The 14,697-nt window shown below is 55.9% G+C and overlaps 1 protein-coding gene across 1 annotated transcript in view; it reads left to right on the forward strand.

The window, feature by feature from the left end:
• MAPK1 (mitogen-activated protein kinase 1) overlaps positions 1–14,697 on the forward strand; it is a 51,760-nt gene that overhangs the window by 30,083 nt on the left and 6,980 nt on the right. Inside the window, exons 2-6 of the mRNA XM_068989510.1 lie at positions 2,846–3,028; positions 4,469–4,658; positions 9,602–9,718; positions 13,433–13,547; positions 13,807–13,938. Of these exons, the coding sequence (XP_068845611.1) occupies positions 2,846–3,028; positions 4,469–4,658; positions 9,602–9,718; positions 13,433–13,547; positions 13,807–13,938 (737 nt within the window). The remainder of the gene's footprint in view (positions 1–2,845; positions 3,029–4,468; positions 4,659–9,601; positions 9,719–13,432; positions 13,548–13,806; positions 13,939–14,697) is intronic.

A 14,697-nucleotide genomic window follows, 5' to 3' on the forward strand; every position in this document is an offset into this window, starting at 1 on the left:
CCACAGGGTCGCAGAGCTGGACACAACTTAAGCGACTTGGCACGCACGAAACATGAAACACACTGTCCCTTCTTCCTGAGACAGGTAGGCCTTCATGAAGACCTAGACCAGAGTCAAATTGCCGACTCTCGGGCTTTTCCGAGTTGGGCATCAGCAGCCCCTGAGAACGGGCCCGTGGAGCCCTCTTCTCTCCCGGCTAGAGCTCTGCGCCCAGCCCCTGCTGTGAGCTGCTGCTGCTGCTGCCCGCCCTTGTGGCAAACGCCCCAGAGGGCGTCCGCTCCCTGCTTCAGGGGCCCCGGGGGTTCTGGGGGCTCCTGGCTGCGTGTTCCCTGCACTTTGTGCGCACCGCCAGCTGAGGGGCCGGGTGGGTGAGGGCCGGCCTTCCCACGGGCAGCCTGCATGCTTCCCCTCCATGTAGTGTCCCTCGCCTTCTCTGGGCCTTGCTCCCCTTAGAACGCCTGCTCACCCTTCAGCGCATGGTCGCTACAGGCCTCGTCTTTGCCCTCCCTTCGGCGCCCTCAGTTTGGGTGTCATCTACGCGGCGGCTTCTCGGGCTTGAGAATTGATGAAGGTGTGCGTGCCGTCTGTCCCTGTCTCTTCCCTCCCAGATCTGCCACCGTCTCAAGAGAAGGACCACTGTTTGGCTCTGCCCCGGTGCTGACTTGGAGCCTCAGAAGTGGGGAGTGCTTGGCGAGTGTGGCTGGGCCCCACCGCACTCTGGGGCGCCTCCTGTTGCGGTTGTGGCCCCGTCACAACCGGAGATGAGGTTGCTGCAGCGTGCCTTGCTCGTCCTTGACTCACGCTGGTTCCCGTTTCTCCCGTCTGGTGAACAGTCTCCTCTCGAGTCCTGTGGGCTTCTACTTCCGCATTCACTGCCAGACACAGCTCTGGAATTGCACCCTGGCCCTGGGGTTGGTCCTGCATTCGGGGACCCCTGGCTCTTTTTTTAAATTAGTGTCTTTAAGAAGTCGTTGGTAATCAGTGTGTCAGTGTGTACTTTTAAAGTGTACACTTTAAGTTTTGACATACTGTGCTCCCCTTAAGCTATCAGAACATTTCGATCATGAATATTGAGGACCTCCGAGAGTTACCTGGCTTCCATGCCCGTCGTGTCATCCCTCCTCCTCCAGCAGCCCCGCTCTCTGTCCTCTGATGAGTTTGCATTTTATGTGAGGGGGGCGCTTTTCTTTTGGTCTGGCTTCACTCATCATAATTATTTTGCGCTTCCTCTGCATTCTATTACCAGTGGTTTCCTTTTTACTGCTGAGTAGTAGGAAGCTACCGTTTTAGCAATTGAATGTGCTCACCTCTGGCTGTGACCTCCGCCTCCCCACCACTGTGGATCTCAGGAGAGAATTCATCTGGGGCCTGAGGCCACGTTCGTGTAAGATGCCTGGGTGCTCACAGGGGCTTGAGCTCCTCAGGGCACAGGAGTGGTTGTGGTCTCTGCATGCCCTGTTAGTGTAACGAATGCTGGAGAAAGGCGTCCTCTGTTATTCGGGGGAGCGTGTGTCTGTTTTAAGTAGCATACCTGGTTCCAGTTTTAGGGCTGTTCTCTCAGGTGGGCGTGAGGTTAAAGGTATTTTTGCACCTCTTTCTAAGAAGTACTCTTTATTTCTCAAATATTTTTGTATTGGTTAGGAATTCCAAAATAATTGTGCTTTTTTCTTTAAAGGATATGCTAGCAGTTTTCTAGGATTTCTCCTGTGATTTTTTTTCCCACTTAAGAATAATTTTTGAAATATATTTTTAAAAGTTTCACATGGTTCTTCAGTCAAAACAATGTGAAAGGCGTGCAGCAAGGGGCTTGAAGGTGTGGTCATTGCTGCTTCTGCTTGGAATTCTGCTGAGTCATTCAGGACACCTTGGAAAGAACTGGGCCCTGTGTTAAGACTGTGAGAGGTGTTTTTCTTTTTCTTTTTTTTTCTTTTTTTGCCTCTTTGTGTATGTGAGAGTATGTTTTGAACAATACTTTTTAGGTTTTGTTATAAGATGACCCAAACGGTATGGAATCTGTCTGCGACATGGGAGACCTGGGTTTGACCCCTGGGTCAGGAAGATCCCCTGGAGGAGGGCATGGCGACCCACTCGTCTTCCTGCCTGGAGAATCCCATGGACAGCGGAGCCTGGTGGGCTACAGTCCGTGGGGTCGCAGAGAGTCAGACACGACTGAGCTCAGCACAGCCAAGCGTCTTGATCAAGTTTCTTGGGGGGTGGGGAGAAGGCAATAGTGTCGTTTTGCAAGTAAGATGCTGCTGTTGCTCCCAGTCACTGCACCCTCCTGCCCCCCGCCCCCCATTGGAGCACAGCTGTAGTTTGGGGTGTAGAGGAGAGTGACTCGGCGTTTGCTCAGATTAAGCTCCATCACAAGTTACTGCAAGAGCGTGACTGCAGTCCCCGTGCCCTGCAGTGTATCCGTGTCGCCCTCTTGGGTCCATTTTGCTTGGGATGAAGATGTGGTTGAGGGTCATTGGAGCGTTGCTGCTGAGTCGGTGGAGTCTGGTGCGACTGTGGGAAGCTGTTTCGGAGGCAGCCGTGATGGCTCTCCCCAGGTGCAGTTGCTGTCAGGGACGGTGGGGTCAGGCGTGCCCGTGCTCCTGGGCCGTCACATGGGCGGGCATCCGCACAGTTGGCAGGCCGGGCCCTCTGCTCGTCCTGAGGCCTCGCGCGCACTTGCCCCCGTGAGGGCCTCTCTGTGGACAGCATGCTGTCCTCCTGTGTGCGGAGCAGGCCTCTGCCCAGAGTGACGGGCGCTTTACTCCTTTACCACCTCATTTTTTCTGCCAGAGTGTCCTGGGGCCTGTTGTTAATGCTGTCTCCCCTCATCCCCTCTTTCTTTTCTTAGCTCTGCTTATGATAATGTCAACAAAGTCCGAGTCGCCATCAAGAAAATCAGCCCTTTTGAGCACCAGACGTACTGCCAGAGGACACTGAGAGAGATAAAGATCTTGCTGCGCTTCAGACACGAGAACATCATTGGAATCAACGACATTATTCGGGCGCCGACCATCGAGCAGATGAAAGACGTGTATCCTTCCTAGGCAGCTGCTCCGTCCCCTGCTGGAGCCGCGCCCTGCTGATGGGGAGGGAGGGGGGTGCAGCTCGTGGAAGGGGAAGCTGTGCTCTGCTTGCCAGTCACTCTATCGCGTGCATCGTCGACATTTCTCCACTTCAGTTTTCCAGTGGTCGGTAGCTACTCTCAGTATCTTTGGCAAATCCAATTTTTCTCTGTCACTTTCAGTAAAGATTTCCTTTCAGTAAGTGCAATTGTGGAGAATTTTGGTGAACACCTTTTCCAGTCATGTTTTTCCCGCTTAAGGTATGGTTGGTTATGATGGTGAAAAGGAAAGAGCCGTGGACTGTGGAAGAGGGGGCCCGGCCCGGCACTGCTCAGGTCCAAACTGTCCTGATCTGAGCAGCATTTTACATCTGGGTCCAGTTATCTCATCGTTAAAACTGAGCGGCTAGCCCTTCTGATCTTCAGGGCCAGCTGAGCTCAGGCTGTGTGGGGACTGTGGCTGGCGTTTAGAACTCTGGACGAGGCCCCAGGACTGGAGGCGTGGCTGTGCCGAGGGGCCCGCCCCTGCCTCCTGGCGCCCCGCCCTACGCCCCGCCCCTGCCGCCGCCTGCTGCTCTGCTGACCCTCTCAGTGCAGTGCCCCCCAGCTGCCTGCTGTCCTGCTCTACCTGTTGCCTCAAAAATCACGTCTCTCTCAGATGACACGTTTTCCAGTCGCGTTTCCTTTACATCCCAAACTCTGTCCCCGCTGGTGTGAGTCTGTAGAAGGTGTGTAATATGTGCAGAGACATGAGTTTAAAAAAACCGCAAACACTAATGAAAGCACGCAGTGGCGAGGTTAGACGCGGGCAGCTTTTATGGTTTATTTTCCGTGGGAACTGAGGGCGGCGGGTGGTCCGGACAGCCGGAGGGCGCAGCTTCACCTGTCTGACTTATTCAGTCTCAGCCTGAGCTGCAGAGCCAGACAGGTAGGCTGAGGGCTGAATTTAGGAGCGAGTGTGTTCTCAGCCTGTGCTTCCGGAAGTTTCACGGTTGCTTGTTGTGGGGAAGGAGAGGCACGGGAAGGCAGGTCAGAGACTGATGCAAGGAGGAGTTGGTGCCGGGCCAGAGGAGAAGGTGCCCGATGCCGCCCGCCCCTCAGCGACGCCAGAGGCTCCTGTTGGTGGTGGGCCGCTCGGAGCAGACTCATGCCCACGGCCTCCCTGAGGCCAGGTCTCCGCTGGGGCATCAGTGTGCGCACCAGGCGGGTGTGTGACCTGCCGTCTCACAGGAGCTGAAGAGGAGGCCGCAGATCCAGGCCCTGCTCCACTGAGGGCGCCGGCCCTCCATCAGCTTCTCCTGCCCCTCCTGGGCCTCGGGGTGAATAGTAGGCTGTCTGCGTTCCTTTTGTTTCCAGTGCTTTGCTGAGTGTAAGCAGCTATTTGGGAGTTACCTTAACGTTTCCAAACAGATACATAGTACAGGACCTCATGGAAACAGATCTCTACAAGCTCTTGAAGACGCAACACCTCAGCAACGACCACATCTGCTACTTTCTTTACCAGATCCTCAGAGGGTTAAAGTATATCCATTCAGCCAACGTGCTGCACCGGGACCTCAAGCCTTCCAACCTGCTGCTCAACACCACCTGCGATCTCAAGGTCAGCCCGTGGTTACTCTCACTTAGGGTGTAGCAGTTGAAAAAACTCGCTTTCCTGGGGCATGTTTGTATCTATTGTTATTCGCATTAACACCAGAAATACTTGGAAGCATTTTTATGGCAAAAAGAAATGCATGTAAAGAGGCTAGGCTTTTAATATGTGGCAGAAGTAAACAGGGAGGTCCGCAGGTGGCTCAGGTACGATGGCGGGAACGCAGAGTCCAGTGGGAACGCGCGTGAGCCTGAGAGGACACCTCATGTTCACGGGTCGGAAGACTCCGTGTCCGTAAGATGGCAGTGTTCCCAGTGTGATCCGCAGACTCCATGCAGTCCCTGTCAAAGCCCCAGGCGCCTGTTTTTGCAGAAACAGACAGGCTGATCCTGAAATGCGTGTAGGAATTCAGGAGACCCAGAACGGTGTTAAGAAGGAGCTGCTCTAGAGGCCTCACTCTTCCCGGGTTCCAGACCCACTGCCGAGCTGTTCTTGCCGGGACGGGGTGGCCCTGGCAGGAGAGGCGGGTTGCTCGCACACCACAGAGGTCGAGTGGGTGTTTGTGGCGCCATCCGCGGTGGCGGAGGCTCTGAAAGGGGCTCTTCCAGGCCCAGAGGAGGAGGCCGCCAGCTCTGGCCGGGGCCACAACATGCCAGGAAGGAGGTGGCCTCGTGCCGTCCCTCCCAGCATGCCAGCCCTGCAGTGGGTGAGTGGCCGTGCCGGGCACAGGGGGCTGCAGACAGGAGGGGCAGCAGACGAAGGAGTGAGGGGCCAGTGCACCAGCTCCGAGGCCTGCCCTGCCTGGAGGATCTTCTGGAACTGCCAGTGGCCTTGTCTTCAGATGGGTAGCTTATCTGCCGTCTCGGGTGTTTACAGCTGTGTAGCAGACAGCCTGTGAGACGTGGCGGGGACAGCTTCCTGCATCAGACACGGCTGGGGTGGACTCTGTCACCTCTTAACGCCCTTCTCAGTCAACCTCACGCCCTTCCCACCAGGTCACTGTCCGTGGGTCTGGGCACGTGAGCCAGGGTGGCCTGAAGGGTGAGGGTGCTCTCAGGAGCAGCAGACCTGGCCAGCTCTCAGTGGTTTTCTTGGAAATTACAGTGATTGTTCTGACGTCTCCTACTGCTTTCTTTGTTTTCTTTCTCTTTCTTACCACCGCAGTCCTGTTACGGCAGATTGCTTTTGTTTGGTTTTGGAGGGCTATTCTTAATATTTTGAGTATGTAATATTTCTGGGAGCAGTTGACTTTTGCTTGAAAATGCCCACCCTTGAGAAGAGGAAGCACAGAAGCACGCTGCTCTTGTCCCTGCTGGTGGGCTTGTCTCTGCCTCAGGCAATTTCGTTCCCTGCTCCCCGGGATGTGCGCCCATGCTGATCTGTGTTATCGGCCATCTGCACCGTCCAGGCTTTGTTTTCGAAGCCCAATTTAACACAGACTCAGAAACACAGTAGGATGTTTCAGACGCTTAGAGCAGTGCAGTCGATCCCTGTTGGAAAATGTCCGTATGGGGTATGCACCATCCTCATGGGCACGTGTACGCAGAGTCTCACTCCAGTTAGCAGTGTGGCGTGCATGTCACCCAGTCACGGGCTTGCCATGGGAGCGTGTCCCACAGGCAAGGCAGGGACCTGGGGAGTGGGGCGGGCTCTGAGCTCATCGACGCCTGTCCCCTCCTCAGACCTTGGGATGGCCCTGATGCCATCCCACAGCCCCAGGCCTAGAAAGTTTGTAACCGGTGGCCTTACTGATGTCTTGTTATTTAGGTTTTTTTTTTGAATTTTCAAGCAGGTAATTAGGTCACTTCTCCCTGTTTCCATTGACTTCCATGTTAGTATTTTTCACTTTTGAGCCCCCAGGGTGTCAGCTCTTTCAAGTGTCTTAGACCTTTAGCTTTTGACTCTGTACAGTCAAGGCCAACAGCAGTCAGCTTCCGGTTTTGGCTTCCATAACATGCTTCGTGCTTGGTACCCAGCCTTGAGACCCAATACACACTGGCCTCTCCCGGCCCTCCCGGGCCCTCTTCCTGCGGGCACCCTGTTTATTTCTCAGGGCCACAGAAAAGCGAGGGTTGTGGACCCTATCTGGAGACTGTGCTGGCAGCGTGTTTTTAGTGAAACTTCCAGGGGTATGTCGTCTCCAGCAGTGTTTGTCCCGGGTATGTGCTTGCTGAGCCTCCATCCAGCAGCCCCAGGGGAGCCCCGGCTGCTGGGGTCGCAGCGTGTATGCTTCTGGGTGGGCCTAGAAAGGAGGGTTCAAAAGATACGAAATGAAATATCTTTGGGGCTTTTGTTCTAGGAGAATCTGAATTTACTCAGCCCAAAGGTCGCCAGGTAGGAGGGGTAGGACATTTGACCAAGTCATTTTCTATTTCTCGTACCGTATCCTGGTTGTCTGCCTTCCTCTGTATAGAACTGTAGTCAGTTTTTTGTAGCCTTGGCAGGTTTTGGGTCAATGCTGTATTAGCTTTCAGTGTTGCAGTGAGCGGCACATGAGTTCCTGTGGATGATTGTGAACAGAGTTTCCCTACGCGTACCTCTTGATTCGTTGAATTATAGCCAATAATTTTTATCAACTACGAGTGCAGGATACCAATAGAGAAACATGGTCCTCCTTAAGCCAGCTCACTCTTGTGAAAACTGGTAACTCACAGGGAAGGAGGAAGCACTTCCCTTGTCTTCCCAGTAGGGTCTGGACTTCAAGGTAGGCACAAAGCCCCGGTGATGAATGACGGTGAAAGTAAATGCCAGCTGATAGACGCACAAGGGATGATGGAGTAAGAGAAGCCACCGTTTCGCAGCTCCCAGCCACGTAGCTGGTTGGTGCAGTGCGTTCCTGGGCCCTCTACTCAAGACTCCTGCTCCCTTGGGGGCTCTTGCCGCCTCCCCACGTGGATGCCTGTTTACCTCCCCCCTCCACCCAGGCTGGAGCCTCTCTCAAGCCCCCCAAGATGTCATGGCCTGAAACAGCAGTAGTCATGTTTGAATGCGTAGTTTCTGAGGTCAGAAGTTTGGTCAGGCAGCGGGGGGGGGGGGTCAAGGGGGGTGACTGCTCTGGGCTCAGCCTCTGGACCGCAGCTGAGAGACGCCCTGGAGGCTCAGACCATCGCCCACAGGCCTGGTGGTTAGTGCCACGGCATGGCCACACGCCACCCACGTGACCTGGTGTCTCCACGACACGGCCAGAGGCTCCCAGTTCCCCAGGTGGAAGCCACGTTGCTTTTTATGATCTCACCTCAGAAGTCACACGGCATCACTTCCAGTATGTTCTCTTGGTTCAGGCAGTTAGAAAGGCTTGCCCAGCTTCCAGAGGAGGGAAGATAAATCCTGCCTTCTTGATACAAGCTCGGCCCCAGAGCTGTGGCCAGCATGGGGGTCAGGGTTACGTTGGCGTGGCTTTCTTCTGCGGAGCCCTCTGCTGCGGCTGTCTTTAGCTTGCTCTCACCACGTGGGCCGTCTCTGTAGAGGCAGGAGGTCCTGTCCGCCTCCCGAGTACGGCTCCTGCTTCCGTTCCGCTCCCGGAGAAGGTGGAGACGTCAGCCCCAGGACTGAGCCCGCTGATCTGGGGGCCTGTATGCAGGCTTTTCACCTGGGGTTCTGCTGACCACAGAGAGCTGTGACTCATGTCTGGACCCGGCCACACCGCGTGAGCCGCGGGTGCCCAAGGGGTGGTGTGTGGCGCAGGCGCGTTGCAGACATTCAGACAGTCCGTCAGCCTGCGGCTGTCCAGGGTGTGGTGGCCTCAGCAAGCCGTCTGGCTGTGGAGGTGAGGCTGGTGCTGGAGGCCAAGGGGGCCTCAAGACGCCGCAGCGACTGTGCAGCCCTGTCCGGAGTGCCCAGAGCACGGCCCTGGAAGAGCTGCGGAGCAGGCGTGGCGTTTGCTCCTCCTGAAGACGTGCTGACGGGCTCAGAGGACGGAACTGGGCAGCATGGATGCAGAACTTCGGAGGGCTGCATCGAGGAAGCGGCAGGGCCGGGGGTCAGAGGTGCCGTGGCGGGTGCCAGCTCCACAGCCACGAGCCCTGAGGAGGGGAGCGGAGCCTTCAGAGTCATTTCAAGTTGTCGCGACCTCCAGCTGTGGGGTCTCTGCAGAGGCTGGTGTCCATTAAGTCTTCTGAATATCCCTGCCTCCGTATCTCTGTTTTTATGGACTGAGCTCAGACCCTTGTCACTTTTCAACCGAATTAAAGCAGTCAGCCTCCAAAGTGACCTCTGTCTTCCAGGCTGCCTTCTGCTGGATTCCAGTCTGTGTTAGCATCTCTCTCCCTCTTTCTTCCTCTCTGTCTCTCGGATTAGTTCCCCAGGAGCTAGGAATTAAAGGGCCTGCAGTTGTTGGGGACCAAATAGGTTCCAGTTACTCTCCTTGCACGTTGTAATCTGGAGTAGCCCCGACCATTGCGTGGTCAAGGCCAGCTTGCGTGAGTCAGGAGAAATTAGAAGCTGGATTTTTTTTTTGGTAAGGATCCATCTTCAGTATGTGGAACGTCTTGTACAGCTTTGGGAGTGGGTTTGACTGCAGGAGGGGAAGGAGGTGGGCAGAACAGGTGGGGGAGGTCACGTGTGGAGAGAGGCCCTGCCAGAGAAGTTGGTCCCAGCGGTGACCGTTCCAGCGCTCACTGGGGGCTGGTTTGAGTGACCTTATTCTCCGTGCAGAACTGTTTATCAAGTGGCCTAAGCAGGATTGCTGTGGGTAAGCAGATAAGTAGAGGCTGCATACCGCTGACAATGTGTTCTGGGCAAGACCCTCCAGCCTGCTCCTTCCTGACACGAGGTGGCTGCCTTCCCGTTGTTGTGAGGAGTAGGTAAGGGTGGGTGTGTGCCGTTGCCTCGCGGCTCTGCCGCCCGAGGATGGTGGCACTTGCTGCCGCCGTCACTGCTGGTGTCCCGCCAGTGTCTGCGGCTCTGCTGCTGGCGACCCTGACTCAGAAGCTGTCCTGTCTGCTTTCCCCTAGATCTGTGACTTTGGCCTGGCCCGTGTTGCAGATCCGGACCACGACCACACAGGGTTCCTGACCGAGTACGTGGCCACGCGCTGGTACCGGGCTCCAGAGATCATGCTGAACTCCAAGGTAAGGGCCAGGTTTGCATCAGAAGAAATCCAGGAGACCAGAGGACTTAGGGCGTGAGTGGCAGTCAGCGTGGGCTGAGGCTGGGCCTGTCTGGCCAGCCCCAAGGTACCGTCTCGTCTCCCTTCAGCACTGACGTCCCGGCCCTCGGCTGGGCTCGTGCTGGCTTACAGAGCTGCGGGGCGTGCTCCCGCCATCAGCCGCCTGCGTCCCGCCCCCCGGGCAGCCCTCCTCGACCCGGGCAGCTTCCTCCTGTCCGCTGGGCTCTGTGCTCGCACTGTCGTCTGTGAACGCGGACCGGGGCTCTCCTGTAAAAGTCAGACCTACCTGGTAATGAAGAAGCCTCTTCAGCAAAATTGCAATAAAATTGGAAGAAAACATTGGTGAGGAAAAAATAGGAGCTGCTGTAACTCTTTCAAAATGACATGGTGGTCCTGCATCCAGGTGGAAAGCGCACTGCCAGCAGGGCCTTTGCTCGCAGGAAACCACCAGAGAGCCTGTGGAGCGGGGCAGAGCCGAGAGTGGCCGGGTGCGCGCGGCGGCTGCAGCGGGGGCGGCCGTGGGGCCTCTCGAGTCTCAGCACGGCCCGCGCAGACGGTGTCTGGCCTGCGGCCGGCGCGCCTGAAACCTCTCACTCATCCTGAGTCTCGCGTCCCAAGGCCTCGAGTCCAGAGCTCCGTCCCGTCTGCCGTGACGTGACGTGTGTGAGGACAGCTGGAGAGTGGTCGCTGGGCCACGTTCAGGTGTCGGAGCCAGAAGTCGTCCCGAGAGGCTCGGGGGCAGTGAGTGAAGTGCACGGCCCGTGGGCCAGGTTCTCTCCCTCCAGCCTTGACACATGAAGGGCTAGGGCCTCGCTTTCGGTTGCTTTGGGGAGGAAATGGAATTTGTTTAAAGCAGGTAGATACTCTTGGTGTCATACGTGTGTCTAGTCAGCTGTAGAAGTAAAATTCCATTCGAGTAAATTCCGTCGTAAAGAAGAATTCGGCATAACGCATGTCTCGCAGAAGAAAACGCTGTGTTGATTCTCTGATAATTCCAGGCGGCAGACGGCGCCACAGGGCAGGCTCCTGTGGATGGCCACGTGAGAGTCGCTCCGTGCCGGGGCGCCCGCAGGCTCGGCGGGGCCCCTCACCGTCTCCAGGGGCCCCCCAGGAGGGCGGCCTCCGCTCTCGCGAGTTGATTGTCGCAGAAACTGTGTTTGGGCCCTCTTAGTCGTGGCTCCTCCAGCCCGAGAGGCCCCTCCCAGCAGTGTGTCTGGCGTCCTCTTCTCCAGTGCACCCACGGGAGGTTGGGTCGGGGGAAGCCCTGTGCACTCCTGGCCTCACCGGCGTGGCGTCTTCTGCCTGCGGGCTCCCCGCTCTGCTCTCACTTCCCCGCGCCAAGCTCTGGGACCCCTATCAGACTGACTTAAGGAGCTGTGCCTCTCCCGGCCTTCCTGGAGCCCTCTCCCTGCAGGCATCCTGAGCCCTCCGCGTGCCTGGACGGCGGCCTCGTCGTGTCTTCACAGCGGTGTGTGCGGCTTCTGTGCTGTGCCCGTGTAGGGCCGCCTCCCGCTCCTCCGTGGCCCGGGTCGGTTGTGGGCCGCAGAGGTGGCCTCACGCCCGCCCGAGCTCTCCCTGCTTCTCGGGGCGGGCTCCTCCTGAAGGCCCCGGGTCAGTCTCGGCTGCACAGGCCCCTCAGAGGCGGGATCTGGGGCCCCTCTTCCCGGAAGCCTCTCCCCAGGGTGCCCGTGAACACCGCTGTGTCTGTCAGCGGTCCTGCTGGGGTTGCAGCGCCCGGTTCTCTAAATCACAGTGATGAGCTGGCATCCGTCCGTGAAGGAGCGATCGTCGGTTTTTCTCTTTCTCCTCCTCTGACCCCATCTGCGTTTTGAAACATTTTTGTGGACTCGTGACGGCCGTGGGGTTGCTGTTTGTTTGCTGTCCATTATCTTCCTCGTTTTTTTTAAGTACTCACCGTCCCAGCGTTGGCCACCTCGAGTGCTCTGTGTATTTGTGACATTTCACCTGATAGCATTTTTAACTCGCGGAAATAGGGCAGGGATGGGAAAGGCAAGGGTTCTCAAACGCCCTGTGCCCCAGACCCCTTCAGCGTCTTTAAGTGTTTATCCAACAGCCTAAGTGGGTTTTGTTTACGTGGGTTTTATCCGACAGTATTTACTATACGAAAGTTAGAACGGAGAAATTTTTAGTGTGTGAATTTTTAAACGTATTTAAAAATAAAAGTTAACGTGAATTAGGTATTTCTCGTTTTTAACTGCTGTCTACCACCACAAAGGCATCTTAGTGAGGAGAGTGGTGGCCTCGTTTTTGCCAGCCTCTCCAGCATTTGGCTCAATTTGAGCATGCTGGCTCCTCACCTGGCGCTGCCTTCAGTCTCAACTCTGCGGTTTTGGTTTGAGTTAGTGAAGAAGAGTCTTGGCCTGAAGCTGGGAACCCGGCGGGGGACGGGGGTCTGCCCCGTCAACATGAAACCACGGCCTGGTGGCTCTTGCTGACACCCACAGCCGTGTGAGGTCTGTAACGCCCAACATCGGGAGAGCAGGGCTCACTCCTGTCTCATTGCATGTGTGGCATGCCGGGAGAGCCTCCTGCGCATGCGAGAGTGAGTGGCAAGGGGACAGGATGCCGCGGCCGTGTGAGAGGCGGGCAGCCCACAGGGCCCCCCACGTCTCCGTGGGCGCCCCCTCGCCGCTTGCGCCCTTGGCCTCTGCTTCCTCGTTCTCTCTCGGTGTGCGAGTTTCTCTGTGAGTCACTGGAGGATGAGCCGCCACTGACTGCTTCAGTCTGCACGTCCCTAGCAGCGGTTCAGGCGCTGCCTGAGGGCAGTTGGTCTCCACCTAATTGTGGGTATAGTGCTGTTAGTTAGAGTAGCAGTATCGGTAGGCAGCATGTTAATAACTACTAGGACATTCTAGGGAGATACTCCTAAGCCTCCAGTTCTTATTGGAAAGATTTATTTTGAAATTCAGCCCACTTTATCAGAGGTATAGCTCTGATCATTAAGTCTTTGATTTTCAAAAAATACTTGGCTATATTTCCGTGGCCTTTAATATTTGACTGAATCTTCTTTCCCTGTATCTGTTTGCACATTTCTTCTTTTACTTATCACGACACTTAAGCCTTCTTCATAGAACTCTGCTTAGTACAGTAACATCTTTTTGTCACTGTTGTATGGTAATTTTCCCATGTCTTTTCATCAGATTCCTTTAAAAGAAAAGCTATTCCTGAAAAATGAATAGGAAAAGAAGGCGAGAAGCGGGGTGGGGCCAGCACACTGGTGGTTGTTTCCTGAGATCATGGGTGGTTACTGTTTTGTTTTAATGATTTTCAGAATGAAGAAAGATATTCTGGAAATGGAGCAACCCCCCTTTTGAGTGACTGCCAAGTTTCCAAAATGAGTGATTGGCCCACACTGAGAGTAGTCAGTGGCCGCTCACTGCTTTCTCGTTTTCCCGGCTTCAGCTTGTAGGGATTCTAATTCTTTCTCACAAATCGTTTGATAAAAGAAATGAGGTCTACTATAGGAATTCTAACTTAATAAGTGAATCTGCTTTGAAGAGGGGAATGAAATCAAGCCGTCTCGGTTTTGGTGTCTTATAAGAAAGCCGGCTGTGTCTGTCTCTGCCCGCTGCTGCCACTCGCCTCTGAGTTACAGAGCGGGCCGCGCTCGCCGTCCTGGGGCGGCAGGGGTCACTCTGCCCTTCCTCCACTGCAGGGCTACACCAAGTCCATCGACATCTGGTCCGTGGGCTGCATCCTAGCAGAGATGCTCTCCAACAGGCCCATCTTCCCCGGGAAGCATTACCTCGACCAGCTGAACCACATTCTGGGTAAGGTCCTCAGTGTCTGGGGCCCATGTTCACATCAGAGGCCTTCATGAGGTGGGGTGGAGACGAGTTCCTGCAGCTCTGGGACCTGCCGTAGGCATGAGCTGTTCCTATTCGTCCTTGATTGAAAACTCGGTAAGAAAGTCCAGCGCTGGGAGGTGGTGAGAAGACGGTGAGCGCCAGGGCCCATTCCCTGACTGCTGGCCACGTGGTTGGGTTTCCTTGCTCTTGATAACTGACAGCAGATTATTTTATCCAATAGGTATTCTTGGATCCCCGTCGCAGGAAGACCTGAATTGTATAATAAATTTAAAAGCTAGAAACTATCTGCTCTCTCTTCCACACAAAAATAAGGTGCCGTGGAACAGGCTGTTCCCGAATGCTGACTCCAAAGGTAGGTGGGCTTCCGCCTGTGTCCTGAGCGCTCTGGGTCCGGGGGCTGCGGCTGCTGCGCTCTAACACGGCCCTGGTGGGTGCTCGCTCTCCACTGCCCTCCCCTCTTACGGAGCCGCGCGGCCGTGGGCTGAGGGGTCTGGAGGTGATGTCTAGCTTTCCACGTGTTGGTTTTTTTGGTACTTCTTAACTTGGATTAAGTTCATGTCTTTAGAACCATCTTGTCATTGGATAATTTTTAAAGTCAGGTTTATCATAGAATTATTTACATAGAATAAAACTCCCCCTTTTCAGTTGTGCAAGCCTTTGACTTTTAACGAATGTGTGCAGTCCTGTAGCTTCACCGCCAGTCAGGGTGCAGAGCGTTTCCATCGTCCCCAAAGCTGCACCATGCCTGTGCGTGGCCAGTCACCCCCCGCCCCCACCCCCGCCGCCCCGCCCAGGCCTGACAGCCGGGGGCTGCTGAGCCCACGGGTCGGGCGGGTCTGCTGGCCCTCGTCCTGCAGTGGGCCAGACGGGGCGCTCCGTACCTGCAGCAGAGCCCCGAAAGCACCAGAGCAGGGGCTGCAGGGGCTGAGAGCAGGGCGCCTCTGCCACAGCCTGCTGGTCAGAGCGCGGCTCCCGGTCAGCCCTGCTCCCTGCAGTCGGAGAAGCTGCAGGGGTCGGGGGCCGGTTGACCTGCCGGCAGCTCGCGTCTGCTCTCCCACTGCGGCATGCGGAGATGAGTGTGTCCGCTTAGGAAGCAGACGGGCGTCTGTTC

Source organism: Capricornis sumatraensis, chromosome 17, assembly GCF_032405125.1.
Source record: "Capricornis sumatraensis isolate serow.1 chromosome 17, serow.2, whole genome shotgun sequence".
Taxonomy (NCBI): Eukaryota; Metazoa; Chordata; class Mammalia; order Artiodactyla; family Bovidae; genus Capricornis; species Capricornis sumatraensis.